Here is a 13,527-nt window from a genome sequence, read left to right as displayed (position 1 = left end):
GAGTATATTGATGTTAAAAAATAATAAAAGGTGAGTCAAAAGGTTTCCATTTTTTAAAATAATTGAGTTAAAGTAATTGCAATTTGGATTAATCAGATGATCAGATCTGAGTTAAAATGACCCACTACATTAGTTTTTAGGGCCTTTGTCTTCTTACTTTGTTTACATTTAAAATTTTCATTTCTTTTTTAAAATTTTTTTTTTTTTCAACGTTTTTTATTTATTTTTGGGACAGAGAGAGACAGAACATGAACGGGGGAGGGGCAGAGAGAGAGGGAGACACAGAATCGGAAACAGGCTCCAGGCTCTGAGCCATCAGCCCAGAGCCCGACGCGGGGCTCGAACTCATGGACCGCGAGATCGTGACCTGGCTGAAGTCGGATGCTTAACCGACTGTGCCACCCAGGCGCCCCTAAAATTTTCATTTCTTATTCTCCTTTGTTTCTCTTCTCAATATTTAAAACACTTCAAAGCCTTTCTAATGGTCAGATATTCTTACTTCTCTTTCAGGATCCCATTACTGGCACATTGTCTGGGAACCTTCTTCAGCACTAGGCAGTGAGTGTCTTCTTAGAGCATCTCCTTCTTGTCATGTTTTACCCAGTCTTATAACTTTAGTTTCACCTGTTTTTTCCCCTACTACACTATGACCTCTTTGAGGCTAGAGACCTTATCCAAGTAACTTTTGTATCTCATAGCAGCAGTTTAATAAACATTGACTGATTTACAGTCTAACTGAATGGTGAATTGTACAAAAGAATGATTACATGGGCATCCCCAATTTCATACTGGGTTTGATCAACTCACAGACAGGCCAGTGGTCCTCAGAAATGTTTACCAAGTTCCTGGCAGGCTTTAAACCATTGAATCTAAGTCCATTTTCTCCCTGGGTCATGCCATTTAAATGTTTGGAAACTTAAAGTTATCTAAAGGTTCATTTCTAAATGCAAGGCTTTTACCAAACAGTCAAGAATGCAAAGCTTGAATGCCTAATGAGAAAAATAAGGGCATAGGCCTGCCCCATGCCATTCTTGGAAGAAGGACATGGCCCAGTGCAAATGGGAGGCCAGTGATACTTCAAGAAAACATTACTACCTCACTTAGGAATTTATTTATTTATTTTATTTTATATTTTATATTTTATTTTATTATTTTATTTATTTTTTGAGAGAGTGAGAGAGAGAAAGCAGGGGAGGGGTAGAGGGAGAGAGAGAATCTTAAGCAGGCTCCACCCATGGAGCTGGAAGCAGGCCTTGATCTCACAATTGTGAGATCACGATCTGAGTCGAAATCAAGAGTCGGGCGCTTAAACCGACTGAGCCACCCAGGCGCCCCTCACTCAGGGATTTTAATTCAGAGATTCAAATTTGAAGATTTTGAGGGAGAACCTTACATGGTCAATGGACATAGAAACAAAAGGAAAGAGCAGAAGTAAGAAAGCTGTGCACTTACATGTAGGGGTTTCCTTGCCACCCAGAATTCACAAAGACTATTGAACATTTATACTTTCCTTGTAATCATAGGTTGTGAATGAAATATTCTGCCAAATGCCTTCAATTAACTTATGACTTAGACTGGTCAGTTGATGTGGCAACTATTAACCACCACAGGATCAAATTGGTTCTTGCTTTACATCCAGTGTTTAGTATTGCACGGAATGCAGACAATAATATCAGCTTTAATAAATTATTGCCTCTTGGAAAACTTTATCTAAAAATGCATTTGCCTTAGTTCAACTTGATTTCTCTAATTTCAGTGTTAACAATTAAATTATTATGTAATCTAAGCTACAGGGGAATATTTAACCAAGATGAAAGTAGAGTATTTTGCTTTTAAATACTGCCTGTTACTTAAGCTCCAGTGTATGTTTATATTGTTTGTTTTGTGACTTAAATATGTTTATTTATCTTTGAACAATATATTGCTTAGGTATTTCATTAAAAAGTACAGAGCTAAATAAAGGTTTGTAATAACTTATATCACCAAGAATTAACACCAGACCAAAATACATTTTACAATGTCTGTAAAGGATAATAATCCATTATTCCATAATTTTTACACTTCAGATTGTTGATCTCAAACTGTTGTTTTAGTTTAAAGTAAAATATTCTTTTTATTTTTAAACACTTTAGTACTTAATAATTTTATTTTATTTTATTATTTTTTTTTTAAATTTTTCAACGTTTTTTATTTATTTTTGGGACAGAGAGAGACAGAGCATGAACGGGGGAGGGGCAGAGAGAGAGGGAGACACAGAATCCGAAACAGGCTCCAGGCTCTGAGCCATCAGCCCAGAGCCTGACGCGGGGCTCGAACTCACGGACCGCGAGATCGTGACCTGGCTGAAGTCGGACGCTTAACCGACTGCGCCACCCAGGCGCCCCAGTACTTAATAATTTTAAAAGTTCAAAAGTTAAAGTTAATAAGTTAAAAAACATTTTACAAGTATCTCATATTTGAACTGTTAATTTAAAAAGTTTGTAATAATATACCATGTATCTTACCTCATCTAAATAAAATTGAAAAATTTAAGATTGTTTTGTTTTATATAAAAACATAAATATGATTTTAATAAGTATATCTGTGCATTTTGAAAATTCATTTATTATTTGTGACATTGTTGATGCAAAGTATGTGTCATTTTAAAATAGGTTTTCTTTCATAATTTCATAATTGAACTACTTGTTTATGGCTTTATTAGTCCTATGCAAGTTTAGAAATTTGTGTGGTGCCCATCAAAATAGTGACCATGTCAAAACTAAGTTAACTGACTCAATCCACTGAAACCCCAAGACAACTAATTAAATCATTAGGATGCATCCTTTAAATATTTAGACTTTGAGAGTTTTGTCATGGTAACTCTCACACCTGACCAAAGTAATTTCTTGTGAGCTAGTAATCGTACTAATAGTTCTGCTCTGCCTCCTCCCCCCACCGCAGTAAAGGATAACCATGTAATAACTTGCAACTCTTTGACTTGATCTAAATGTCAACCAACTGACTATATTTTCCTGACAGGATAGTTAGACTTAAACAATGTGAATCTGTTCATGCGGAAATGAATAGATATTACTGTTTACAGCTTGGGTAGTCCTAACATTGAGGCAGGCAGGAGAACATGAAGCAATTATTTCAAGTTGGTAATAGAAACCCAAACAATGCTATATTTAGCAGCCTTGAGAACATTTTTTCCAATCAAGGACATTATTCTTTTTATGTTTATAAGACACAAAAATAATATCAGTATCTAGGTATCAGGAGTGGGGACAGATAGAAAAACAAGGGTTGAGTTTGCCAAAAAAAAAAAAAAAAAAAAAAAAAGAAGAAAAAATTCCCTTAGCAAGAAGAGATCTGAAACACACACTTTTCAGATATTATACTCTATAGATATCTTGCTTAAAAAAGTGCTATGGGATGTGGTTAAAATGGAAATTTCTGATGGTTCCTTATGAGAAAAAATATTTGCTAACAATTTCATTTTCATAAAGAATAATAATTTTTTCTATGATATAAGCAATCTTTTGGCACATAGTTGTTCCTTCCTCCTCAAATTGGATTAATTTATACTATTACAGTCTAGAGGAGTGCTGTGCAATAGAAATACAATGAAAACTTGCTAATTAAAAATTTTCTGGTAGCCGCTTTTAAAACATTGAAAATAAACAGGAAATAAATTTAATAATATATTTTATTTAGCCCAATGTATCCAAAAAATGATCATTTCAACGTGTAATCAACATAAACATTATTAATGCGACAGTTTATATTACTTTTCTTTGAATAAAATCTTCAAAATCTGGTGCGTATTTTATACTTTTAGCACATCTCAATTATGGGTAGTCACAAAACACTCAATAGCCACACATGGCTAGTGGCTACTGTATTGGACAGCACAGGTCTAGAGAAACTCCTTCCCTCAAAGACTTGAGGACGTACTGTTTTTCCTTCAAACCTTTCATCAATGCACACTTGTTTACATACTGCTTGACTTCAAGTGTTAGTTAGTCTAGGACAGCATGAATCTGAGCTTCTATGAAGTGCTTAACATATTGTTTGCTAATACAGAATTAATAATGAAAGTAAACAAAAAGAGGAATTCTCAGAGGGCCTAGCAATTTCTGAATTCGGGTCATCTGGCCAACTCTCACGTTTTAGTTCAATTTGTTCAGTGTACTATAAATGACTTCACTGGATTATGCTTGGTTAAATCTCTCTAAAAGTGATTGTAATAATCACAAAATACAAAAAATGCTGCAATAAAAGCTATTCTACACTTACAACCTGTTGACTGAACAGTTAGTAAACAAGTTAGGACTCAGTGTTTCAAGAACTTATTTTGTACTTTATCAATTATGGTTATTCTAAGGACATTATCGAGAGAGCAGCAATTAGTTTCAGACACATCTGGAATCTATGAATGGGCAGCTGGCATTGACATACCAGTGATGAAGATGAGTCAATGTAGTCAGTAGTATGTAGCGCTATGTCAGAAGGGGCTATACAGGAGATGCTTGGACAGACATATTTCAAGACACTAATACATTCACACAGGATAACAAGTAAGAATGTGGTATGGTACACGGATTGGATGCTATGGTTGCTATGAGAAGTACTCACTTTTTCAGATCATTCTGCTGCTTTTTGGCTTGTGCACGCCACTGGTGCATAGCAGGGAAGAAGCCACTTGTGTATAGTGGAAAAAGTATGTCAACTAATAAAGCTGTATTTGACTGAGAAATAATTGTATCATAGCTGTCACTAAATTAATTCCATAAAATTATCATCACAACAGATGCATTACGTTTTATGAATCAGAACTGTTTGCTGATTCATAAACTAGCCAGTATGCAACAAGAATATGATGCACCAAAGAAAGCATTACATAATCTTCATGCAGTAAAATTGTAACTAGAACCTCAAAAACAGTTAATGAAACATTAGACAGGGATTAAAGAAGGAACTTGCTACACACAAATGTTCTGAATATGAAAAAATGGTAATCACAATTTCTTTTCTAAATTAAAAAAATAAAAAATGTATTTTGTGTTAAATTTTAAATTCAAGTGTAGGTTATAATGGTAATTTTGGACCTTTGAAAGGGATTACTGGAAAGCACATAGCATTGCATGGTTTGGGGGAAAGAATCTTAGGTCCTGGGGCCTGTCCTAACTTGTGATAATCTGAAATGATATTGTAGTACGACTATGCCAATGGCAAATCTGGATAGGTCTTCTACTGATGAATATGGCTCTGTTGTTAGCCAAGAACTCCCAACTAGTTCTCACCTCCCTTAGCATTTACCTGAGGAACTCTGAACTGCGTATTTTGGACATGGATCCTACAAAAGGTAGGAGATCAATGTAAAACTGTACATGTTTTACTATGTAAATTAAGTAAAGAATGGAGACGTTGGTAAATATAAAGCATATTTCTTTGTAACTACCACTATGTGTGACTGGGAAGAAGCATCTCTTTATGGGTAAAAATCTCACAATATAAAATTTAACCCAAAGTCCTAGGAATCTTTAATAATTTTTTTTATTATTCAATTTTGATTGTTGTATGTTGTTATGATTTCCATTACTTACAACACAGTGTTTAGAATAAAATAAAACCACACATGTTGGCAGCAGCTGGGGATGTGATCTGATGATATTCTAAAAATAAGTTGCCATAATTTAGCTTTTGATATAAATGCCTTTCATGAGGACTGTAAATGGACATGTTTCTAATTCTAGACATGTTCATATAATTGGAACTGAATCACTGCATTTACTATTGCATTACAGAAAAAAAAGAAATGTTTAAGATAACAATCTAATCTAAATTATAAGATAAATGCAAGTAAAAATATTTTTCATTTAAAAATTTAAAACTGATAGTTCCACAGAGTGGTGATGAGTATACTATACATATTTATGTGGATTTTACAGGGTGTTTCAAAAGTCCCTGAGGACATACAGGATTCACAGTCTCAGCGTGTCTTTGCATACAAATGCAAACTTTTTTCTATACTTGTAATAATAAATGCTGAAAATGGCTCTCATGTGTGTATAATAGAGATGATATTTTTGTTTTCAAGGTCACTAAGTATAAGAAAGGTCACAAATGCCATTTTCTGCATGGGGACTCAGGGACTTCTGGCTCATTCCTGTAAATTAGGTATCCACATAAATATGTATAGACATATATGTAGTATGCATAGTCACAACATAAATATATTTAACATTTAAGAAAATTTAGATATTCTACTGGTAAACTGACATATGTATACAATAGAACTTGTATTTATTCACAGGAATTTGATTTTTTTTTTTTTTGGTTGTTGTTCAAATGTACCATTAGCTTAATTGTTATTTCTTTCCCAAAGTTGTTAACAAGATTCCTTTATAAAGAAGCAACATGGTTTACTTGCACATACATTTTTTTAAAACTAAAGTTGAGTAATGAACATTAATATCCACAAATGACTAAATGATGGAATTTTCCTTTTTTAGCAATTTTGGTTTTCATTTTATATTGTATAATTATTTCATTGAAACTGTGTTTTTTAAAAATTGGTTCAAGTTAATGTTTTTTTTTTTTTCTTTATTCTTTTTGCTAGTTAGAAATCACAATGTCTGATAGATTAACATATGTCAGCTTCCTACAGGAACCCTATGGGTCTGCCCACCTGTGATGTCATAGTAAGGAGGGGCTTTTCTTCAGCAGACTCCTCCCTCGGTATCTCCTTCATCACCATGGCAACAGCCTTATCTGCCGCCCTAGAGCCTTTTCCCTATAACAGTGAAATCAACAATGACTTGTGTCAGGAGAAATCTTTAACTTATTATTACAAGATATTCTAATGTTTAAAGAGCAATCCAACATAAATGAAGAGGTAGGCTGCTGCAAGTGAATCTTGAGGCTTTTGGCTGAGGAGAAAAACACACAAAATCTGAAAAAAGATTATTTGTGAACTTTTAGTTACCTACTTTTTCACCTTTACAGCTGACATATTTAATTTTAACATAGTATTTTATATGTATAATATTTTTTAAAGCAATTTGCATGACATGAACATAATTTTTATAGTATTGATTTAAAAACACTATGGATTGTCTATTATGTTAATTTACAAATTGTTCCTATAACATTCTTAAATGTTTTGAATGACAGAGTCTGCATCTGAGATCGGGATTAGGATCAGTGTCTGACTCCCACAGAGGGGTTTTGCTGGGTGGTCCCTGGAGTCTGTCATTTTTTATTGGATTGGGCATAAAAAGAGTAAAAGTGTCATAAAACTTCTAAAAATTCTTCGGTGGCTTAACATCACAGAAATTCACCCAGCTTGTGTATTTTGTGGAGATAATATGACCTTGGTGAAAAAAGTCTGCAATTCTCAATGTTTTTGAGATTGAAGAATTTTAATAGAAGTTTAGAAATGTCTTTTAATTGGAGAATCCCATAAATCTAGGTGTAAATAAAGGATGGTTGATAACTGAGGCACTGATATATGTGTGTGTGTGTGTGTGTGTGTGTGTGTGTATCCCCACATTTTTTGTTTCCCACAAGCAGAATTTGGGACTGTAAAGGGGTATACTGGCTTTCTGTCATTTTAGTTTACCAGACTATTAAGTTTTTGTGAGTAGATATGGCATAATGGAAAAAACAAAACAAAATATCACCTTCCCAACCCAATTAGAAACATCTTATACTATGTAAAAATTAAATAATCTCTAACCATTTTAAAAACAAAACGTCCATTTTCTCAGGTCTCTGGGCAAAGCTTCCCTAGAGAAAATAATTTTATACTAAGAGCACATATGAATATCTGTGCTGTAAATCTACTTAAAATACAAATGTAGCATATAGAGATATCATAGGCAAAGATACAAAAATGAACATATGGGGGTTTGTTATCTGAAAGGTAATTAAGAGCTAGGGTCAATAATAACTCCAGAGGTTGATAAATCTTGATAGTTTCCATGCAGCAAAAAAGGATGGAAGTGCATTATTATCTTGGGCTTGCAAGAGGGCTTTTAAGTATTTAGAAGGTAGGTTTACTCTAGGAAGCAAAACTGTCTATTTTCTCAGGCATTGCTTCTCTAAAATGTAATGAGTGGCAGCTTTTCCTTATGAAAACAAAGAAAAACTTTCTTTATAGATTTTAACATGTGTGAATCTCTTTACAAGGCGGAAAGTTTCTTTGGTGTGTTTTGACTTAAGAACTAACATTACTGAATGATAATGTGTTATCTCCATGATGGAATATCAACTACTAGAGATTTTATTAGCACATATAACGGTAGTAATTTCCATATGTGTTCTGGAAAGTTTATATGGCCACAATCCTTAGAATAACTGACTTCTGGAAAAATAAACAATGATTTACTGCATAACAAATTGGGGTGCATAATGATCCCAGGTTTTTTCTTTATGAAGCAATGTGAACTTCCTAAAACGGAGATGCATACAATTCTGAATTCTGGGAAAATATTTATTATGGCACTATTAAACTATTTAACACTTTTTCAAACTATAAACATTATTTGGATGAAACATTACATACTATAAAGTGATATCGCTTTAAAAGCTACACTCATTTGTAGACTAAATATAGTTTAACAAATATATTTGCAGCTTATTTTTTTAAAAGAGCAAAATCATTTGTGAAGAATTCTTTCCATGCTCCAAGAAGTTCTAATAATATAGCAATAAACAAAGTGGCATGCTTATATTTAAATTCCTAATATATTTAAAATAACAAGGTATACTTTTAAAATAATAATAATAATTCAGAATCTGCTCTTGGGCTAAGAAAAAGATGTCAATTGATAAGCATCTCAAAAAATTTCAGGTCAATATTTCAATATACCATTTATTTGAAATGCTACCAATCATAAACTACATACAGATATTTTTCACATGTGCAACTATTATAGCTAGAATTAGCAACGGACATGCCATTTCACTAAAACAAAAAACAAAACAAAACAAAAATTAGTCCTTTCATGCTGAACTCTAGAACAAAGCAGTGGTCAGCTAGAAAGGATGTATAATAAACACATGCGGTGCTTTTTATTTCTTGCAGAAAAACCCACCAAAGCCAGGGTCAGGTCACTTTTTTGAAGACAGTGCCACTTTTTCTTCAAGGTTACACCTACTACCTGAAAAGAGTCATGACACCCATGTTAGTGCCTGCTAGCAACTTTTTTTCTTTACACCTTTTGGCTTTTGAGTTATTACCCCACGAGCCTCACTGTTCTACAAGTGTAGTACCGTCGGAGAACAGAACGGGAAGGTCCGCCACAATGACATCTCCATGGTTCCAGACAGAGCGTATACAACCACTGGCAAATCAAATGAATATGCTCATATAGCAAAGCAAGATTTCCCCCAGACCATATTGCCACCTCCACCTGGTATCTTCAAATCAAGCTGTGTTATCTCTGACATGTCCATTTATCTTGTGGGGGTAACACTTCTAGAATTCAGAACTTGGCTGATAATGGATTTCACAATTCAGGGAACGATACCACTCTGCTTATCAGCAGCTGTGCAGGGCTGACAGTGATACACCCATACAAGTCTTTTCGTTTTTGAAGTCAGTGGCTTAAAACATTGTAAGAAATATGTATGCATAATTATCTAGACTTCAAGCTCAATTTTCTAAATATAACCACACCAAAGACTCAATGTTAATCTATTATCTGAAACAATACAGAGAGAGCAAAAATGAAATATATGCTTAAGCATACAAGTGGATTTAGAGTACATTAAGCCTGTATGCTTCTGTGTAATTCTTAGCAACAACAGAAAAGAATAGTGCAATGTTACAAGTTGATTAGCACACTGGGACACCTTCCAGCAATTTATTTCAGCCTATTTCTTTTCGAATAATACTTCAAAATCACCTTTCCTCACTTCCTTTTTTAATTTCTTGAGGTGGTATTGACTGTTTGGAAAACATCACCATATGTAGAGATTTCTATTTTTCTTGGTGATTTTCTGTAGAAAATTTTTCAATATTCTTTTTTTTCTTTTATCACTTTGTTTCCTCACCAGTGATATATATAAAATGATCACTTTTCTAACAAATAATAATTCTTGAGAACAATCTTTTTGTTAACTTCTATTATAAGATCAGGCATACATGAATGAAATGCAGATAGTACAGCAAGTGACATTGACATTTATTAAGAAAATCTAATTTTGGCTCACTTGTCTGTGTTAACATAGTACATAAACAACAGAGTACAAAGTACTGAAGTCACAGGATCTTCGCAGGCTGGACACCAGGCTGTGAAAGCTACCATACATCTTTGGATGTGGAGGTATTGGCTCCAGGCCGGTTTCATAGGGAGGAGAACTAAATTATTTGGAGAAGCTGCTATGTGCTGGGCACTCTGCTAGGTGTTTTACCTATTTTTATTTGTACCATCACATGAAAGCTCTGTGGGGCACGAACTGTCTTTGCCAGATTGATAGTGAGCTGTGTGTGTGTGTGATGGTGTGATTTGGCTGAAGCCTCAAAGCCAGTATGTGGCTAAACCAGGACTGAAGGCACAGCCACCTCCCAGACTGTGTGCTTCCTTCTCTCCCACATCCCTCTCACTGATTGCTATAAATGCAGGTTGTTTATACCACTTAAGTTTCGAGAAGGAGCCACTTCTCAGTATAATCGCAGAGTGTGGGTCTAAGGAAATATTTTTGAAAAACGTTTTCTTCAGTGTGCAACGGTCAGTAAGAATCAGCCATCCATAACTTCACTCATGAGTATATTTTGAATGAAATGTTTTTGTTTCTGTTATCATTATGGAAAACTAACCTACAGATTTCATGTATATACACTTCTTTTTATTCCGTAGATCTTACCAGGTTTATAAGCTTTAGCATCACTTTAATTCTTATTAAATGTTAACTTGATGCTATTAAATGCCATCTTTACTAGGATTGTCCTGAGGTTTTGGGTGCACAAAATACTTCAAGTATACAATTCCAAAGTTACATGTCCCATTCATAAGCAATTTTGTAGTTGCAAATTCTATTACTGCTACTATGCAGATTGTAATTTAAAAATCATTTTTATTATTCCTAATCTGTCAACAATAATCCAGAGTGCCTTCAACAGAGATATTCAAAAGTAGAAATGAAGAAAAAGTAAGTTAGGGGAAAAGTAAAAGACTATAATACTAAACATCACTGTTAACCCCAAATTATCTAATATATGAATTTAAAAAATAGACTTTCTTTTGTTATAATTATAAAAATTAATACACGCTATTGCCAAAAATTAAGAAAAAGCACTAATAAAAAATAAAAATAGCAAACCTGACATTTTCATGCATTTTCCCAAAGTTTCATATTTACAATATTGGAGATTAAACAGTTTTTTAGGATGAATGTTTTAAGAATAGGCAAACTACCATCAACTTTACAAGTTTGAGTGTATTAAATATATTTCTTCATATATACATGTAGGCAAGCAAATACTTGCCACTGATATTAGTTGAACAACGTTGTTTTAAATGAAATGATATTCAGTTTTGCATATGCTGAAAAATGATAAATCTCATAACTTCTGGACCCTGGACTTAAACGCACCTGTAAGAAGCTACCCACAAAAAAGCTAATTTCTGATGGTTGTCTTGTCTCTCACGTGCAGAGACAGGATAACCTTTTTTTACTTGGGAAGGTAAATGTCATGGTAAGTGTCATTTTCCAACATGGGAAAATGTCAGAACAATGCTTCCTGGTATCCTCTGAATGCTGGTGATCCCTGCCTACCATATTGTGTCCTTTCCCATTTTGTGTGTTCCTGTAGCTTTCTTCAAACTAGAGGAGGGTTTAGACCAGGCTGGTTCTATCACAGTTACAGTTAACTCATCCCCATCCCCTCCTCCAACAGAATAATTTTAAATTTTAAAAGCCATACAAATAGAACTAAATCTGGGTCTACTGGCCAATCCTTGTTTCTAATCATATAGAAGAAAGCACAGATCCAGATGTAAACAACTAGGATGCATGGACAGAGATTCTTAACTAGAGATTCATATATAGAATTCACAAATCATAATGTATTCACTATTGGTTCAGTGAGGGCTTCCATATAGTTCTTCCTTACTATCCTGTTTTTCTTCCACAGCATTGTTTTTCCAGATGAGAGGTACACTCTGCTCCAATCCATCACCTATTCTAGAACTCTACCAGGATTCTGAGCCCCCCACATGCACATTCACACTCCTTGGCCTGAGTGATTGGTGCAGAGGGATATTGACTACCATGCGGCCTAGCACTTTTGCCTTCATGGGTCCCTTCCTCCATTAAAAAAAAAAAAAAAAAAGTCAAAAGTCGCATCTTATGACTGTGTTGTTATAAAGACAAACGTAATCCAGGCTGGATTTATTATTACACATCCATTGTTATAACAGTCATTTTGGGGGCTCTGATTTTAAGAGAGATTAAAACATTTTTATGGGCCCTTAAAAGCATCTAGTGCCCTATGTACTGTGTCCACAGTGCCTAATGCCTACATTGAGCCTGGGTCATGTCTTTTCAAGAGTCAGTGTGGCGTCCCCAGGTCTGCTCTGCTGTCATCTTTGGGGGCTCTATTTTGGTGGTGGTTGTTCCCACCCTAACAGGCCCCTTTGCTATGGCCACTGCTATCACTATTTTTGTTAGGATTCAGGGAGTCTCCCCTAACAGTACTTACAAATCTTATTGGGTGCCCAATCAGTAGCTTTTATCTTGTAGTTCTTAAAACACACTCAGAAAATCTGGAACATTTAGGCCGGAGGCAGAAAACATTGCTGTGTAAAATTGATGGGATTCTTAAAATGTAATCTCTCCACACCAGACAGCAAGGCTAAGCACTTCATTCTCTCCTGCCTCAGGGTGTGTTCCTGACCATCCAGGAGCACTTCTGAGAAAGTTGAGTCACCCTGTGTCTCTACTTTTATTAAAAAAAACAGCCCTCAATGACTAGAGTCACCAACTGGTTCCAAAGTTTTCCTCACTGTTTTTTTCAATTTCTGTTCCTCAAGAGAGAAACAGCACTGCCTTGCACTCCAAATTCCTGAGTTGTGCATGAAGATTAGCCTCCTCCCAGGGACCTGGTTATAATCCTCTATTTTGTAAAATGGTTTCTGATTGTGTCTCATCAAAAAACTGCCTTGTGTGGGTGGAGACTATGCTCATTTCTTTTGAACCATTTTGTACGATTAGATATAAAATAGACACTCAAGTTTACTTAATAAATACAAGTATTACATGCTGTTTTCAAGTTATTTAAGATACTGAAATCATAATATGGCCAACTTTGACAGGAAGTGAATTCTGAATTAGATAAAAAGTCTTAAAGACATTTAAATAAGTTTCAAGCATCTAAATAAAAATTCATTAATATTAATAATATGCTGCCAAGTAAATATGTTTGAAATTTGCTCTGAAGGACAGATAAGACTTATTTTTAATTAACAAGATCCATTTGTCCACAATTTACCATTTGTTTGTTCTGTTGAGAAGGTTAAACATTCTCCCGCCTAA

General features: G+C 34.5%; 1 protein-coding gene across 9 annotated transcripts in view; it reads right to left on the bottom strand.

Annotated features, from left to right (window-relative positions):
* PEX5L (peroxisomal biogenesis factor 5 like) overlaps positions 1 to 13,527 on the bottom strand; it is a 228,911-nt gene that overhangs the window by 94,495 nt on the left and 120,889 nt on the right. For 4 of the 9 annotated variants that reach the window (XM_043594839.1, XM_043594841.1, XM_043594844.1 and 1 more), the window contains one exon: positions 6,674 to 6,778. The exons of 3 other annotated variants lie outside the window; for them this stretch is intronic. In XM_043594839.1, coding sequence (XP_043450774.1) covers positions 6,674 to 6,778 — 105 coding nt within the window. Of the gene's footprint in view, positions 1 to 4,617; positions 4,719 to 6,673; positions 6,779 to 9,083; positions 9,150 to 13,527 lie in introns of those variants that run through there. 2 more of the 9 variants (XM_043594847.1, XM_043594846.1) reach the window with 2 other exon arrangements.

Source organism: Prionailurus bengalensis, chromosome C2 (genome assembly GCF_016509475.1).
Source record: "Prionailurus bengalensis isolate Pbe53 chromosome C2, Fcat_Pben_1.1_paternal_pri, whole genome shotgun sequence".
NCBI classification, from domain to species: Eukaryota; Metazoa; Chordata; class Mammalia; order Carnivora; family Felidae; genus Prionailurus; species Prionailurus bengalensis.
This window is presented reverse-complemented; position numbering and strand designations above follow the sequence as displayed.